Source organism: Pinus tabuliformis, chromosome 6 (assembly GCF_031772625.1).
Source record: "Pinus tabuliformis cultivar Carrire ecotype Pingquan chromosome 6, CPIR1, whole genome shotgun sequence".
Lineage (NCBI taxonomy): Eukaryota > Viridiplantae > Streptophyta > Pinopsida > Pinales > Pinaceae > Pinus > Pinus tabuliformis.
In genome coordinates this window covers 1089638649-1089658487 of record NC_142292.1, presented here as the reverse complement: position 1 = coordinate 1089658487, position 19839 = coordinate 1089638649, and the positions used below count along the sequence as shown (strand labels likewise).

Below are 19839 nucleotides of genomic sequence, written 5' to 3'. Positions count from 1 at the left end.
TATATTCCCTAGATGACCATATGCAACATAGTTTTCATGTTTTGCAAAATTTTGTAGGTTATATAACCTACTTGACTCCTTGCTATTATTTAGTTAAGTTCTTAACATTGTTGAACCAAGTTCAATTTGACAACTAAAGGTCATTCAACATCTCTATTCACTCATTTTGGTATTTACATAGCCATCAATAGCATTTAGATGACCATGGATTGTGTACTTTGTGCAGTGGGAGCAAACATTGAGCTCCAACTTAGTGTTCAATATATTTTATCCTATATGAACTTTAAGTTAATAGACATTAATGCTAGATCTATGTGGCATTGTAACATTTCAATGTCCAAGTTGTGAGTTAGTGGTTAGATGATGAATCCATGGTAACGAGAATGTTATATTATGATGAAATGGCAAATGACTAACATGACAAAGTCATATATGTAATGTGGGTACCCTACCCTAAGCACCAAATCATCTACTTGTTGAAACACCATTAGTATATTTTACACTAATTATTCTCTCTACATTTATTTGTTTATGTTATTTTGTTATGCCCTCATATAAAATACCACATCCTCAAGGTATGGTACCTATTACCAATCTTGTTGTCTATGAATCAAAAGTTCAACGAGGGTTTGGAGTTATCCAAATTTAACATAAAGATAGATAAAATCAACATGAACACAAGCCCTACACAAAAGGATTAAAGCAACAAATAAAGGGAAATGGATTTTTTAATAGGAAAGGGGAAAAAATAGAAATGAGCAAATAAATGTTTCGCAATTTCTTAACATTGAAACTTTAAATATATTAAATTTATTTTTTAAACCAAGTGCATGATATATCTAGGGCTTGTGATAATTTTATTTGATGGTAAGAGAAGAAGAATTAAAATCAATTGTAAATTTTATACTCTTATAGTTATTTCATTCAAGAGCAAACAAAACTATTCCCAGAATGATTAGTCGAATTTTTTCCACAATGAGGAGATAAATATTACTTTCATTGCACACAAGTGTGTGGTCTAGCAAGTAGTGAGGAGGTGATATGGCTTGTATTAATGTGGAGACCCAAGTTCAAAAGCCTTCAAGTAGGTACAAATGACACCAAACACGAGCCTTGGGTGATTTTGACAACATAAAAGCACTGCTCTTAGTGTGGCAACTTAGCCAATGGATAGTCATAAGTCATTATGAGAAACAATTCCAAATGTGTGTGTGTCTATATGTGTGTATTAATGTGTCCATATTCAAATAGGGACTAAGAAATAGTTGAAATATATTCCATATGCTAAGCATTACTCATAAGTCAAAATATCAACAAAGTAATTTTTTTGACCAACAAACAAATGGCACTCATTGTTCAAATGATTTGATAATAACAACACAAAACCTCGAAGCAAATGACCCATATAAATTTGGCAGTACCAATTTATACAAAATCCATGCTAAGTACTTGACAAATAGAAGTCCCACCCAAAAGCAATCATTCAAACTAGCAAGGTTCCCTAAGAGTACGCACCACATGACATATAATAATAAATATTAGATTCTAGTAATAATACAACATCAACAATAGAAGGTTTAAGCAATCCAAGGCCACTAAATTTATCAAAAATATTTCTCAACGAATTGCTAAAAGGTGATTTGATGCAATAATAGACTTCCAATTTTTACACAATAGAAACGGCATAAAAAAATTGTGACAATGCAAGACATGCATCATACCCTAGAGTGGGCAAGATCACGGAAGCCTCTCCATTGGTACGTTTTATTTTTTTTGCAAATTAATGATTTTAAAATATTTGGTAGAGATAATTTCTTTAGTAACTTACAAAAATAGGCAATCCTAGAAGCTTGGTATAGATGGGTATTGTCCAAGTGCACATGGCCTTTCCCATAGTGAGGAATATGAAATTCTTATTGTTGGATTAATATTCTAGTCACATGCAATGTTTGAAAGTCCAGTAGATAAGTTGTGTAATTGTAAAATTGGGTCAAACTAGCTCAAAACTTTTGAGTAGTTAGGTTGGCACTAATCATTCTAGCCTTAGCTAGCAAAATTCAAATGTGTAGCAAGTGAAACCATAGAACATAAATATAACCCCAAAAAAAGAGAATATAATTTAACAAGTTGATAACAAAAAATTGTAACTAACCCTAGAGAGAATGATACTATTGAAATAGGATTTTTTTTCTTAGTAGACCTTGTCATTTTTCCTATAGATTTCACACTTCCTAAAAATCTCATATGTCAAGAACAATACACATGGATTTTTGAAGTACATTTTTGCTAGGTAACATACCATATTGTAGTGCATGACTTCCAATAAGGAGATTTAATCTTGAATTTAGAATTCTTAAGTTCAAAAACATGAGATTGAATTTTTATGTACTAGTTTTTCTAACTAAAACCCCCACTTCATTATTAAGTAAGGATTTTGTTATTACCTTTCTTTCCCTCGCATTTACATCATTATTTATGGACAAGAACTACACTAGCCTTAAATTTTGCTATTGCATATCAATAATATCTCTACCTAGACAAGGTTTCCTTATAAACCCATTCTATTATTTTCCCCAAGTCATTGGGATACACGGCATGTCAAGACACATTATCCTATAAATTTTAGTTGTGTCTATTATAACTTCCCACCATTGTTCTTACATATAGCATAGAATGCAACAAATAATATGCAAGATTGTGCAATTAAACTTCGGATGACAAATTGATTAAACATCATTAATGCTTACATGTGTATGCGTCCAAAATATCAATTTTCTAATTGTAGCGTGCTAAATTAAGGTATAAGCAAAAGAAATTGAGGTGACTACAATTGAGTTCCACATGCAAACAAGGAGTCTACAATGTAACCATTCAATCTATGCATGCAATATAGTCTACAATGTAACCATTTGAGTTATGCATGCAATACAGTCAACAATATAGTCAAATGAGTTCATTCTAAAAGACTTGCCATCATGAGCCAGTCAATAAATTGAATTTGTAAATCTTATAACCAATATATTTAAATTCTTCATCTATTCAAAGGAATTATATTTTTCTCAAGAATTCTATCATTTGTTGATCTTGATAATCGGCATTTTCCCTTGCATAATTTAACTATCACAGAGAAGGCCTTTCTACACTAAATTATCCAACTATAAATGTCCTAAATAACACACGAAACAATTTGTGCCAACCAATAGGTTTGGAATACAATCTTCAATTAAAATACTTAATTTGCATTAAGCTTTCATGAGAAAATAATGCAACAAATAACAAACTTGACTTACCTATTCACAGTTGTTCAACACCAAAAGAAAACATAAAAACCTCAATCTCATCACGAAAGAAAATGAATACATATATGTTATTAAACAAGACAAAATCATTAGACTTAACATATAAAAGATATTTGTGCAATTCATCTTAGTCACTAAAAGGTGGCAAAGGAAACCAATTATAAAGTGGGACCTCTATCATACATACTTCAAAAACGCCAAAAAAAGCAATCACCCAATCAATTTTCAACTTGAAATCATACCTGTCCATCTTTGGCATCAAGTTTGGAAGAGGACCTTGAGCCTGATACAGACCCTATGTTTTTCGAAGTCATTTTAACTTGCAAATGCCAATCCTAGTAACATAAGTCCCAAACAACTTCTTAGCAACAAAATAACAAGGTGGAACATAATGAGACAACATCTAAAGAAAAATTGGAAATACTTCCTCATAAGTTACACTTTTATATGCCAAAAAATAATTACAATTGTGGTTCTCATATATTTAATCTTCATTGTTCAACACTCAAAAGCTATTGTATTGTGCCTTTGTGCACCTCAACTATGCTAATAAAAAAATATATCTTAATTGACCTTGAATAGAATAAAAAAAAATCATACTAACAATCCAATGGAATGTGAAACAAATATAAACTAGATCTTTAGAAAAATTAATCTACCTTCTAGAAATTGCACTTAGACTTTTCCCTTCCTTTGAAGTAGGCAAAAAAAATGTTAGTAGACATATAATGGCAAAGATATAAGAATTTATCTCAATTGGCAAAAATATACTAAAGAAATTCCATTCTAACAACTCAATGCAATCTGAAATATCAAATATGAAGTATATCTCATTCACAAAATTTAATGATAGTCTACCTTCTAGAAATTCCACTTAAACTTTTCACTCTATATAAAGTAACCAATATAATATTGGCAAAGATAGCAATATCAACCCTTTTCACAAGTTCACTCAAAGATTTTCCTCAAGAATTAACTTAATTGAATGAACCCTTTGCACTAGACATGTTACCAACAAGAAAGCCATAGGTCACAAGTTCAAATTCAATTGAGGCCCTCGAGGTTACCAACATTGTGGTTAGCAATTGAGCCACTCACCATTCAAATACTTCATGGAAGAGAGGCAGCCCCACGAGATTTTCTTTGGGAAACAAAAGTTCTCGCAAAGACAAGACCCACTCCATAACATTTTCTTTCTCTAAAATCTATATATTTCATATATTGGCATGTCACCCTATAAGTAAATAAGATTGCATATATTCTTGGTGCTAGGTTCAATAAAGATCACCTTTGATCTCGAAGGAAATCATTAAATAAAATTTGCATGGGATTGAGGAGAAGTTTCCAATAACCAAGCAAAAGCATTAGCACTTTATCCAAGATTAGAGATACTTAGTTTAAGAGCTTTGAATCAACAAAATTTATCAACTTCTAACAACCTTCAATAAACACACAAATCACATGGCGAATGAAGTTGTTTTATTCAAAGTTGGATCCATATGGATAAATGGGGGTTACTTGTCTTATCACATCTCCCACGAATGATAGTAACATAGGTTATAATTTAACAATGGTGGAAGCATGCCTAGACAAGCAACAAGAATGCTTCAAAGTGAAGGGGAAAGCATTTAAACTCCCCGCACCTTCCATACAACCACCTAATATGGAAGTGGGATCATTCGAGACTTTTGTATTCTTTGAGAAGTGTTGCATGAGTAGCATTGAATGTCATTACAAGATTATGTTTTTATCCTTAGGCATTGTTGGGTCAAGGTAGATTCCTTTGAGTTGGAGAAACAAGAAAATTGGCTTCAGTTTGCACTCAAGGTTGTGGTCTAGCTTTCTTTGGGCTTTTTGGTTTGCTCCATATATGGGTATGTTAAGTATTGCCCCTATGAATTCTACAAATTGGACAATTGCAAGCTCAATTAAATTTAAACTTTGACATGCTCGTATTTCTTAAGGGTGGCTAATCACATCCATATCAATTATTGCTTTATGTATGAGCCATCAAACATGCATCACACTCATATGAGAGCTAAATGCCACCTTGTGAATATTTAACTGGCCCTCATTCATTTCAACAATACAATGGTAATAAAATTGATAAGCAAAGTTCCAGTGAAGAAAAAAAATTCAAGATAGTTATTTGTTAGAGTAAGCAAAAAGAGAAACTAGAAGCTAAGTGTAGCACGTTGTGCAAATTGGTCTTGGGTCTCGCGAGGAGTTCGGATTTCTCGATCTTCAACCAGAGCCTTCAATTGGCTTTGTTCCTTTTATGGTAAAGCATAAGGATACTATCCAACAAGCACATGAAATCTGAAGATGGAAATTATTGAATTGGCATACTGACTACAAATTAATATCAAGCAGGAAACCCTAGGTGCATACTTGGTTTATAATAACAAGTATTTTATATGTTGTGTAAGGTAGTTTTGTTATTAAATCAATATAATATGATCTCTACTAGTCATCTTTTTAGTTTTATTTCTAAGATAATGAGATCAAACCAGTTTATAAGCAACAATTTTAAACTTTTGGGACTACGTGAAGACTAGCTTCATACAATTCCACTTTTGTTTGTATTAACATGTTATAAAGTGCATCATTTTTTTAATACAAATTATAACTATTTCATTCAAATAAAAAAATTATTGGAATGTTTATATTGCAATAATGTTATAGATTTGACATAATTACTTCTATTTGTTATTAGCCATTCAGTGTTACAACAAGTCACTTAAATAGGCCCGAAGATTAGCTTGATTGGTAAATGTTCTTGTACAAAAGTTTAGGGTCTTTGGATCAAATCCCATTTAGTCCCTTAGGGTTACCTATGAAAGGCACAAGCTTAGCTCAAATACAAGTAACTTTAATAGCCCGAAGGGTTAGCTTGATTCATAGATTCCCTTGTATGAAAGTTCAAGGAGGTATGGGTATCAAATCCAATTGAGTCCTTTAGGGTTACTTGTGAAAGGCACAGTGTTAGGTCAATCACATTGGCTCTCATGGGCATTTGGAAAGGCTCCAACAGAACTATCTAAGGATTTGTGTATCTCTAGCATAGCCTTGGGAGTTGTCCTTGCTTTCCTCACATGGGGAGATACGATAGAAAACTACTATATCAGCAATATGAAATAGACTTTTTGAAACACATTGTCCAAGGCTAAAAATGCATCTTACATTTTTTAAAAGTCTTTGGAGATTCCTGTTAGTCATAAATTGGATGTCTAAAAAGAATGTGGTTAGAAAATTATGACCCCTATTTATAATCAAAATCAAATGGGTGGCAAGAGGGGGAGGGATCCTATGGGATCCCAAGGAGCATCAAGAAATTAAGTTCGCTTAGGGATTGGGAAAAGAAACCAACAACATGGCAGAACTGTATAGCCTCTTTCTAGGCCTGTTTTTAGCCAAGGACCTCAAAACATCCAAGATCACTATCACTGGAGACTCCTCATATCAATTCATCTTTTGCACAACGATGCACCCTCCAAATCCAATAGGTTAAATCTTCTATTGCAAAGGATCAAGAGCATCTTGGAAAACTTCCATCACAAAATTGTTTATCACATCCTAAGAAGCCAAAACAAAAGGGCAGATCAGCAAGCTAATCAAGACTGCAACTTGGAGAGAAGCCAAATTGAAGTCAATCAGAAATTGGCAAATGCCCACCAAATATTTCAGAATTTAGACTTCTACAATTATTTTTGTGTGTAGAATTTATTTCCGAATCCATCGAATAAGAACTGGTATTATTATCAACATTGCAAACCAACCTATGTGGTTCATCATCAGGATTTGAATAAAGATATGAAGGTCTGATCAAGAAAGTTTGATATAAATATAATGTGAAGAAATGATGGGGAAGTTTGACATGAGAAGGAAAAAAGAGAATTGTAGAAACCCTAAAAATGATAATGACCTGTTTGATTAACTAATAGGATATTTGTATTTAATTTTAAATATAGATATTATTAATAATAGTAAAATAAAAAGGAATAAAAATGAAAGTTAATATAAGGATTAAACATAAGGAATCAATAATGTAAATATATGAAAAAGCAAAGTTAGTATAAATTGATATTACAAAGTGAAATTAGTATGTTATTAATTATTATTTATAAAACCAGAATTATGAAGAATTAGTAAAGTTAATAGTATGATGTTATTTATTATTACAAATAAATAATATCATTCTATTATATATTAAAGTATGCTTTTAATTACTATTATAAAAGATTGATTATGAAGAAATATTACCGTAAAGTGTTTATATTAAAAAAAATAAATTAATATGATGAAGTTAATAAATTAATATGATTAAGTGAAATAGAATGATATAGTTTATTATTATAAAGCATTAAATATGAACAATTATTCATTATAAAGTGCTATATAAAGTGTCCACCAAATATCTATCTAAGACTTAGAGTATCATAATTTTCAAAGACAACAAGTGCACACATAGTCTAGCAATCAAATCTATGGGCATCATTACAATTCGGGAGCATTCAATGTTTTTTTTCTATCTAAGCCTCATAAAAGGAGATGGAGTATTATGGGAGGGAGCGATGGGCCAACTTGATAGCCAAGCACCCTCTCATACTCTAGTGTTGATATGCCTGCTTGAATGGTCTCGACAATTAATTATCGAGTATGAGTGGCACACCTCCTTGCCCTTGGTATCTGTGTTTTATCCAGAGTATGAGATTGTGTTTGTGTGGAGGAATAACAAATCCCATCACACATTCATGGAGGGAGACATCAAGTGTAATAGGCACAGTGTTTATCAGCCAAGAATGAGATGCCATCCGCAGCAAAAGGAATCTAAGCCTCTTCGCCTCTCTTCCTGGAGTCTTTGATGTTGGAAGGGGAAGCATGGGTTGAGTTTTGATGAATCCAGGACTGTTAATTTTAGTCTTTCAACCCCGCTCTGTTGAGAAATCTAGGGCATGGATAGTTAAAAGATTTCTTTGCTTGATAATTGCTTGTGATATACTTTTACTTCTTAGCATATGATCTTTTCTTCATCATGTATTATTGTGTTCTTTTCATCAAGACAATTATCAATATGCACAATAAAAGACAAGTGACACAGTATGTAGGTTTGTCAGCTAGGGAGCCAAAACCTCTCACCTCTTGAGAGGAAAACCCAATCAAAATTCTTCTTCTAGATATTCAATTGATAAGTACCAAGACCATGACATAGACCCTTGACTCTAGTAACCTCTCCAAGAACCTTGTCACTATCCTTGATGCTTTGCCTCTTCCCTCAAACTTCCTTTTTGTTCTGGAACTACTCTCCCCAGTGCCTTCTAGAGAAACTCGATCTCTACCCTTCACATTGCTTCTTCTCAACTTCTTCCTGGAGAAAATCGGTCTCTAAGATTTCACTGGCTTCATCTAGAGAATCTTAGTCTCTAGATCTTGATCTCAATTACCCAGAAGAATCTCTCCTTTGCTTGCCCAAAAGAATCTCTCCTTCGCTTGCCTAGAAGAATACCTTCTTCACTGCCCCAGAAGAATACCTCCTTCGTTGATCCAAAAGAACCCTTCTTCGTTGCCTCAAAAGAATCTCTTCTGTTGCCCCAGAAGAATCCTCCTTCACTGCCCCTTCTTTGCACTTCTCTTGATCAAATGCAAGTCGAGTTGTCTGCTCTAAGTGAGGCTGAGTGTGGCTTATATATACACCTTTCATCATGTCCTTTAGGCTGACATGATCACTTGTGGTTACGCTGACTTCTTCTAGCATGTTCTTCCATCTTTGTAGGCTGACTTGAAGAGGATAAGTGACAAGGTCTTGGAGAATACTTTACATAGACAAATTTGACCTTTTACAAAGCGTAACATGACTTCATTACATGACAATGACTCTATCATTTTATGACTAGATGACAAATAAATCCTAAAGACTTTCAATGGAAGTTTTGACTCAAATAAAATCTCTTGCTCGTGAAACCCATGAAGCAAGTCAATATAATAATTTTATTTTTCTTCTTTACATCTCATTACATAAAATCATAACTACATGTCATTATGAAGACCAAACCTAGTTACACTTTTCAACACGCTCTGCTCTTAAACGTGGCGTAGCAACCACCAGCACCAATCGAATTCGCTGTCACTGCAGACAGTTTCGAAAAGAGGAAAGACTGGCCCATCCGACCAGCAGCTGAAACGACCGAGAAGGGACATCACAAAAACTTAAAACTCTTCACTTCACAATTGGATTATACATTAGTAATTCGACGCTTCCAATCCTAGCTCTATCTTTCAATTTGGTCTGCAATTTGCTTTGAAGGGGCCTCACCTTTGCCCCGTAGTCAGAAATCTAGGCGGGCTTCAAAAATATGCAACAAAGAGTCAAGCTCGGAGGTAGGGAATCAGTTGCCAATTGGAGCTTAATGGATCCTCGCAAACAAGCAAACGATGGGGAAGATCCTCTATAATGTCCCCTATGTCCTCACTCACCTATAGTCAACAATGTAGATTGCCACCTCCTCTTGCAACTCATTCAACATCTCTCCCTCCAAGTTGTGAGGCAAGCTAAGAAGATGGTTACTATGCAATAGCAGTTAGATCGCCAAAATGACGAAATCAATGCTCTCCGGAACTAGGTGGAGAACACGTCGAGATCCAACACAACAGGGGGACCGCACTCAGCGAAAGGAAATGAAGATCAAATGATCAAATACTGTAAAATTGTATTCCTATGTGGTCAATATTGTATGATCTATAGCTGCAATCAAGACAATAGAAATGATGTAGCCTCTGGTTTTGGTGATAAGGAGGTTGAACCTCTCAAAAATCCTTATGTCGTTATAGAATATGGTCTTAGAATCTTTGTAATCCTCTCGGTTTTTATTGCATTCCGAGCACAGATTTTATAAAATCTCTACTCATTGTTGTTAAAAAAAATAATCAAATCAAAAGTATTGAAGGGCTCTTTGATTGTGTTTCCTATGCTCGTGTGTTGAGGACTTAAATATCCAACCTATCTTCAAAGTAGACAATTGTTGTGGATATAGATTAGTAGTTGAAGTGGAAGATGGAAATAAATAAATCATAAGATAAGATAAGATAATTGCATTAATGTCCAACAAATGACCACTAAAGTAGGTCAATGGGACCATTATGTACAATGATGTCCATACAAAGCACAAGCACTAAAGCAACTCGTACATAAAAGCAAGATAAATAAAATAAACCGGGAATTTAACCTATATATTGGAAAGGAAACTCTAAAGATGGAGGGACGACCATAGAAAAAGATGTACAAGGTTAGTGGATCTAGTATGATATTAATGGTATGAGTTGGTTCACTAGAAGCATCACTCCTAACATTTGAGTCCAAATGGTAAAAAGTGTTTCCAATAGTTCAAGCAAGGGATTTTATATATTGTGCAAGGTAGTTTTGCTATTAGATCAATATGTTAAGACCTATACTAGTTTTTTACTTATATTTTCTAAGACAATGAGTTCAAATCATATTATAGACAACAAGTTTGAACTTTTTGGGCTACATTGTTATGCTCTTAACTTGCAAGGCGATACAAGAATACCAAATATGCGCAGAAATATACCCGGAACATAGAACAGTGAGAAATAACAACAGGTATTTTATTATTCAGAAAGCAATGTTCACTTGCCTCTTCGAGGGGGCAACCTCCAATAGAGCAGAGCTCAATTACAAAATAAGACACGATGCTCCTCGCAGGGAGTCTCTATCCTTTATATATGACTCATACATGCAATACCATGGAGCAATACCATGGTTCTTATTAATACCATCTATCTAATACCATGACCCATTTGCAACTAACTGTGGTCCCATCATTAAATGCAGGTTGACCACTTACAATTATTAATATGGGCTTTATTGACTCTTTACTTAACTACAACTGACTCGATCCCACTACATAAATAAGGGGGTTAGGGTGGGACCCTAACATGCCCTCCCCCATAAGAATAGCCTTGTCCTCAAGGCTGAAGTTGCAGAAACTGCTGAAGAATAGTGGTTGGTTCCCAGGTTGCATCTTCCGGAGAGGTGTCTTTCCACTTGACGAGGACTTCCTTGATCATGCGGCCATGCAGGTGTTGTTCTCGTGTGTCTAGGACTTGTTCAGGTTGGAGCCAGATTGACCCTTCTTCATCCAATTCAGGTAGACTGGTTTGAATTCTGTAATTGTTCCCAATCACTTTCTTGAGGCATGAAACATGGAAAACTGGATGGATTTTTGCAGTGGGTGGCAACGCTAGCTTGTAGGCCACTTCTCCAATGCACTGAAGTACTTGATACGGTCCGTAGAATTTTGGAGACAGTTTCTGACAACCCTTGTCTTTGAGTGATGTTTGCTTATATGGTTGCAGCCTCAAAAATACCCGATCCCCTTCTTGAAATTGGCGTTCTGAGCGATGTTGATCTACCTGTTGCTTCATGCGGTTTTGAGCTTGATGAAGATTCTCTCTAAGATGGGCGAGCATAGTTGTGCAGTTCTGTAGGAGTTGATCCATTGCTTGTACCTTTGAGCACCCCTTGATATAAAAAGTAGGGGAAGGAGGGAGTTGACCATAAACTGCTTCATAGGGAGTCACTTTGGTGGTGGCATGATAGTTGGTGTTATACCACCATTCAACTAGAGGTAACCACTGTACCCAAAGATGTTGCTTTTCTGAAGTGAAACACCTAAGGTAGGTTTCCAGACATTTGTTGACTGCTTCAGTTTGACCATCTGTTTGTGGATGATAGGAAGTACTGAGTTTTAGTTGGGTACCTTGTAGCCTGAAGAGTTCCTGCCAAAAATTACTGGTGAAGATCGAGTCACGATCAGACACAATAGAAGTGGGCATGCCATGCAATTTGAAGATCTGATCCATGAAATATTGAGCGACCAAAGTCGGTGTAAAAGGGTGGGGTAGGCGCAAAAATGAGCATACTTAGAAAGTCGGTCCACAACCACCATGATGACTAACTTGTTTCCTGACTTTGGAAGACCTGTAATGAAATCCATAGAAACCTTCGTCCATATTGATGTCGGGTTGGGCAATGGTTGTAATGTGCCTGGTGCTTTGATTGTCTCCCCTTTGTGGCACTGACAGACATCGCATTCCGCTACAAAAGTAAGAATGTCCTTTTTCATGCCAGTCCAAAAAAATGATCTTCTAGTGCAAGCATACATCTTCTGAAAGCCTGAATGTCCTGTAGTGGGGGATGAGTGCAACTCCGCCAAAATACGGCTTTTGAGGGTGGATGTTGGTGATATTATGACTCTGTCCTTGTAGCGAAGAATCTCATCCTGCCACGAGTAGCCCTTGGTGGAATTTGGATCCGCCTGCAATTGAGTAATGAGTTGGGAGAGCCAGGGATGTGAAAACCATTCCCTGCAAGCCTCTTCAATCCATTCTGGAATGGGAAGGGAAATTGCAAGCAGGGTACTTTCCTCCTCAAATTGGCGAGATAATGCATCTGCTACAATATTTTCGCGCCCTTTCTTGTAAATGATCTCATAATCATATCCTAGCATTTTGGCGAGCCATTTATTTTGTTGTGGTGAGGATAGGCGTTGCTCCAAAAAACATTTAAGACTATGATGGTCTGTGCAGATTTGGAAACGTCGCCCCAATAAGTAAGGTCGCCAAGTATCTACTACATGTAAGATGGCCATCATCTCCTTCTCATAGGTAGATTGTCCCAGATTCTTCCCACTTAGTTGTTGGCTTGTGAAGGCCAAGGGTCGACCTTCCTGCATTAAGACCGCCCCAATACCCGTACCCAAAGCATCACATTCAATGACAAAAGATTTGGTGAAGTCGGGTAGTGCTAAGACTGGAGTGGAACACATTGCATTTTTGAGAGCTATAAAGGCCTGTTGTGCTTCATCATTCCAGAGGAATGAATTTTTTTTGAGGAGTTGAGTGAGGGGCTTCGCAATGCGACCATAATTGCGGACATATTTGCGATAGTAGCCCGAGAGACCCAAAAATCCTCTCAGGCTCTTCAAGGTCTTAGGTTGAGGCCAATATTGCATCGCTTGGATCTTTTTGGGGTCCACCCTGACACCTTCACACCCCACAATGTGGCCCAAATATTCAACTTCTTCCATGCCAAAAGAACACTTGGACATCTTAACACATAATTTATGCTTGCGGAGCAGTTGCAAGAGCAGATCTACATGCTAAGGATGTGCAGCCCAAGTGCGACTGTAGATGAGGATGTCATCAAAGAAAACAAGGACAAATTTTTTGAGATATGGTTTGAGGAGGTGGTTCATAAGGCTCTGAAAAGTAGATGGGGCATTACAAAGACCGAATGGCATGACTAAGAACTCATAATGGCCTTCATGAGTTCTGAAAGCAGTCTTTGGAATGTCGACTTCTTTCATGCGAATTTGGTGGTAGCCTGAGCGAAGATCCAGCTTAGTGAAGAATTGAGCCCCATTTAGTTCATCCAGCAAATCATCAACAACCGGGATGGGAAATTTATCTTTGACTGTCAACTTATTGAGGGCCCTGAAGTCTGGACACATACGCCATTCCCCATCTTTCTTGAGCACCATGACCACCGATGATGAATAAGGACTAATGCTGGGACGAATGACGCCTGCTTCCAAAAGTTCCTTGATTATTTTTTCTATTTCATTCTTTTGGGCGAACGGATATCTATATGGGCGCACATTTGGTGGTTGGGCCCTGGGACCAAAGTGATGCTATGATCATGTTCCCCTCTCGAGGGTGGAAGCTCATGAGGCTTGTCAAAGACTAGCAGATGGTTATTTAAAATCTGTTGCATCTCAGGATGAATCAGAAGAGAATTGGGTTCGAAGGCCTGGATGGCATTAAATTGAGCTATAACTCCATGATGGCCCTTTTTTAACAATTTTTCCATCCTATGTGAGCTGATGATAGAGGGAGCTCCCGCCTGGAGACCGCGGAGGGTATGTGTGTGGTTGTTCTGCTTAAAGCTCATATATAACTCCTGGAAATCCATTGTGATTGGCCCAAGTGTGCGAAGCCATTCAGCACCGAGGACAATGTCGCACCCTCCCATTTGTATGGCAAACATATGGGTCTTCAACTGATAATCCCCCATTTGAAGTTTGACATTTTCACAGCGGCCGTCACATTTCATTGTTCCCCCATCCGCAATTTGGACTTGGAAGTTAGAAACTACTCGTACAAAACAATGCACTGCTTCCGTGACTCTTTGATGGATAAAATTATGTGTACTTCCACTATCAATCAAGACTACTACTGGGCAATGCTTAATAAAACCTCTGATTTTGAGAGTTTGAGGTGAAGAAATCCCTGCCAAAGCATGCAGCGAAATAACTGGTTCGTCAGGGACATTGTCCTTCTGGTTGTCCTCTTCTTCCTCCTCAGGTTCCTCAAGTGGTGGGGCTTCCTCCGATGAGCTGTAATCAGTAGCATCAATTTGAAAGAATTTGGGCTCCTTGCATTTATGACCAGGGGAGTATTTTTCATCACAGTAGTAACATAATCCATGTTGTCTTCTTTCTGCCATTTCTGCAGGTGACACCTTTTGAACCTTAAGTGTTTGAGTAGTGTTGTGAGCCTGTGGGGGGCGACCCTTGGTGGTGAAATTTGGGCGATTGGACTGGGCCGCTAACACACGTTCAACTTTACGAGCTACCTTGCAAGCCTCCGACCATGTGGGAGGGTGGTGCAGTCGGACGTGAGCTTGTATGGCCTCTTTAAGACCACTTATAAAACATTCCGTGTAGAACTCATCTTGGAGACCCATAGTGCGGAAAGCTAAGGCTTCAAAGGCTGTAATATATTCATCCACTGTGCCAGTCTGTCGGAGCTTAGTGAGACGACCCAAAAAAGCAGAGTCATGGTCAAAGCGCTCTATAAGAGCTTTTTTGAAGGTGTTCCAAGTCAAGGGCCTTCCATTGCAACGTTGATGCCATTGCCACCATTGCCATCTTTCATTGTCCAAGTACATGCTTCCCACCATAAGCTGAGTCTCATTATCCAAGATGTAATTCAAATTGAAATACTGCTCCATTTGTGATATCCATGTTGCTGGGTGAGAACCATCAAATTTATGCATATCCAGCTTGGGTGGTCGCGGACGGGATTGTTGGTGGGTGCCCCAGAGGTGAAGAGAGTGGCTAGACTCACCCTCACTGTGTTCATTGCCAATATAAGCCTCCTCTCGAGCTTTCGCCTTGCCGTTAGAGAGTGTTGTAGTTATTGTCGCCAGCTGGTCTTGGATGTCTTTCAAGGCTTGTTCAAGTTTGTCGATCTTCTCATTGGCCTTAACTTGAGCTCTAGTTTCTACCATGCACCGATCCGATGTACTTGAAATTTGGGACCACCAGAATTTATTTTTTTTTGGCACTAACAATTGAATGGTACCACCTCGCTCAACTCGTCGTCCTGATTCTTATGTGCTAGGTCACCAATAAGCGCCCCGGGGGCTCTCAGACTTTTTTCTTTTTTTTCTTTTTTCTTTTATTTCCAGAAAACTCCTAACGGAGTTTTACTCCTTGTTTAAGAATACTGCAGTAGTCGAATCCTCGAAATGTCAATGCTGCCAAAAGTCCTGCGAAAATCACGGCCTGGTATAGGAACCCACACAACTACTCAGATCTGGATGGCGGATCTAGTGGATCTGAGAGATCTAAATGGTTGATCAAATAGATCTGAGCGGCGGAACAAAGTGTCGCAGCGGATCTGATGGATCAATAGATCTGAATGGCTGTTCTGTTAAAACTAAACTGCGGGACTGATTACTACTACTGCTGCAAAACCCCACTTGCGAGAACTGATCTGGTAGAGATTATGCGTGATCCAGAGATAGAAAAGGGAACTATGGTCTCAAGGAGTGTCAAGTGCTACAAATCGCAATATACATAAGGGTCTGACAATAGTACTCGGCCCAATTTTTCAGGGCACTAACTAAGGAGGATCAATCGTACCCTTAGCCGTACAACCTGACTACCCTATCGTACGAGCGAGTAATCTCTCCGAGTGTTGTTCTCGGTGTACTGTAGCAGCAAGACGGCCGATGGTTTATCTATGGCGAGGTTTCAAGGGAGCTAGGGGGCTTCGATATACCAAAGGGTACTTGGAAGACAGTCTGTGCGCGGTTCTGTCTAATGCGCTACTACTCGAAGGGGTACCCACAGGGGTTACAAGGGAGTCCAACAAGCGTGACCACCTCTTGTATTTCCTGCGTGCATGCCTCCCCAAATCCGCAGGTTTATGCGCTCAACGAGAGATCCCGTGGTTTAAAGACGCCGGAACACATCTCTAGCCAAAAAAAAAAAAAAAAATTGCTAAAAAATGGAGATCCCACCGGCCCTGGAAAGCGCTCTGATACCACTTGTTATGCTCTTAACCTACAAGACGATACAAGAATACCAAATATGCGCAGAAATATACCCAGAACATAGAACAGTGAGAAATAACAACAAGTATTTTATTATTCAAAAAGCAATGTTCACTTGCCTCTTCGAGGGTGCAACCTCCAATAGAGCAGAGCTCGATTACAAAATAAGACATGATGCTCCTCGCAAGGAGTCTCTATCCTTTATATATGACTCATACATGCAATACCATGGTTCTTATTAATACCATCTATCTAATACCATGGCCCATTTGCAAATAACTGTGGTCCCATCATTAAATGCGAGTTAACCACTTACAATTATTAATATGGGCTTTATTGACTCTTTACTTAACTATAACTATGACTCGATCCCACTACATAAATAAGGGGGTTAGGGTGGGACCCTAACATACATGAAGGATTTAATTCAGAGAAGTCCATTTTTGTTTGTATTTAGCATGTCGTATAATGCAACCACGACCATATTATAATACAAATTATAATAGTGATAGTTAAAATTAATAATAAAAATGTCTATTTGTACTATTGTTAGATTCAAGATCATTAGTTCTAACTGAAATTAAACCTCAAATGTTACAACAAGTCACTTTTCTATTTTCCTAAGTAGGTAGGTTAGAAATTAGACTAGGACTTTACCATGTCCTAAAGAGTTTCAAAGTGGTATTAGAGCGATTTATTTGAACCCTTCTAGAATTTTAATTATGGAGAAATCAACCTTATCGAATAGAGAGTTTTTGAAGGCTTTTGATGGGTGGTATGCTTGCCCTTTACTGATTGAAGTGTATTTGTGTCAATGATTGACATGTGGACTTGAGAAGGTTTGTGGGGTGTGAAACCCTAGTTGATCTAGTGAGTGGAGATTGAAAAATGTTCAATGTAATTGCCATAATGGCCATTCCCAGTAGAAAGAAAGTAGAAAGCACATAAAATTTGACATGTAGTAGAAAGCACATAGAATTGAAACACAAATCACATCACTCTTTATTACCCTTGAAAACAGGAAACACAATAGAGGCCTCAAACTCCATTCATCAACCATGTCCTACTATGAAAAATTGAACCAATAAAACATATACCACGACCTTTTCCATTATAGATTAGTAGGAACCATGAATGTGCACATATGCACAACAACACTTTAACTAAAATAAACCTAAACCTTAGATCCCTTCATGGCCTTCAAATTAGAACCTTCAATCTACTTGAGAGAATTATGCATGAAAATGAGTGCCCACTACAAGAAACTACAAATATGCATGCATGAATATCTCTCTTCTAGGGATCTACCCCTATTCATTCTTTGAAACTCTCCACACGCAAAGCACCCTAACTCATTTTGCATGCAACTACTAATTAATGCAAACTCAAAAATAGAAATAAATTGTGAAATATGAAATAAACTATAGAGAGGAACTAACTTATAATGAGGCATGTATCCTCCTCCTCTCTCTCCTCCATAAATGCTCCTATGACCTCATTCATTATTGAAGGAGAGTGTATTGCTATTGTTGTTATTGAGGTTGTTCTATGAACTGCTTTATCACGCCACCTTTGCATTCATAAGGATATTCTATGATCATGATGCCATTAAATGCATATTGCTAGACACTATCTAAGCCACTGAAAGTCCAACAAATATGATAATATCCTAAGTAAATTTGAAGGTTATCAATGCTATTTTCTTTGTATAAATGGGAGTGTATGCCCACATGGTTAAGAAGACTTTTGGTGGCTACATATCAGGGGGTAGATACCTTTAAATAGGCCAATTTTGTGTGTGACAAGCATTTTTTCTTGAAGTAGGAAAAAAATGTCACAAAAATAAATTTTCCATAAAAAATGGGGAATGCAAAGGGAAACTTGCATCATGACTTTGAATCCACCCACTAAGGAATCTATTAAATTCAGTTTTGAGGGTGCATGCAAGGGGCAAACCAAGTCTAGCAAATGTTGAAGGAGTGTTCAAATACCAGCATGATTGTGTCGTGTGAGTCTTAGCTATGCCTTTGGAAATCAAAATTACCAATCAAACAAAGATTGAAGAGGTGGTCCTAGATATTACAAAAGCAATAAAAAGAGGACATAAAAAAGTATCCTTGGAAAGGGACTCTAAAATTATAATAATGTACATTGTCACAAAGAACATACAACATTCAAAGAACTTGTCAAATAAAGCTTTCTAGATTCATCAAGCAAAGATGTATTTTGACAATTGGGAAATCTTAACTCTTATAATATTTGTGAATAAGATCGCAAACTAGCTCATCAACAATGTTTTTTAGCCAAGGAAAAAAAACCATATTTTTGTTAACATAACAAATATATTGTCAGATGCCCATTGCAATCATAAGTTCTCTTAAGTTTTAACCCCTTCATATGGCATTCGTACGCCCAATCTATGGAGAAATATAACTTGAACAAGAACTTCTACAAAAGTTCAATGTGAACATCCTAGACATTGTTCTCACTTCAAGAAAAAGTGAAAAGCTTTATATTGGGTCGTTGAGTCTAATAAAGTGTATCTAATGCATTAATGACTTACACTAGAATTAATCTCAACTGTAGATATCACTGAGAAATTAAGGTTTTGGGAGATTAGGGTTTCAACAATGACCATAACACACATCAACATAAAGGGTTTAGATACAATTGAAAATTTGAGTATGTTGAGCAACCAAGAGAGAGAGAGGCAAACCCATACAACAAGCAAAGGCCATATAGGGCAGATCTATCCAAATCCATATAGTCATACAAATCTATACAATCCATAAAGTTGTAAAAAACAAGCCATACAACAAGCAAGTTTTTGTTGTTCTTTGTTATCCAACCTACTATTCTTTCTCAACAAATAGAACTTAGTTCCAGTTGATTTGTTGACCATGTAATTGTTGGTATTTAGCAAACTATGGAGGTTTTCTTAGAAGTTTTTTCAGGTGAATGAAAAGTTGACTTGAAGGAGAAATCCTTGTCTATGTATTTTATGCTTCCACTATTAATTTTTTACTTATTGTGTGATTAAGGTTGTGGGCTGAAATTAATTTTTACATTAATTATATTCAACATTTTATTTGTTTAAATTGAGATCATAACGACAACAATCGTAGAGCACTGGAAAATTTTACATGGTACCAAAACTAATTTCGCTAATTGAGATTCTCA

At 36.9% G+C, this 19839-nt stretch overlaps 1 protein-coding gene across 2 annotated transcripts in view; it reads right to left on the bottom strand.

Annotated features, from left to right (window-relative positions):
* The window catches only part of LOC149262702 (histone-lysine N-methyltransferase CLF-like), a 287901-nt gene that overhangs the window by 249570 nt on the left and 18492 nt on the right, over positions 1-19839 (bottom strand). For both annotated transcript variants that reach the window (XM_089425080.1, XM_089425082.1), the window contains one exon: positions 3542-3634. In XM_089425080.1, coding sequence (XP_089281206.1) covers positions 3542-3613 — 72 coding nt within the window. In that variant the 5' untranslated portion in view covers positions 3614-3634. Of the gene's footprint in view, positions 1-3541; positions 3635-19839 lie in introns of those variants that run through there.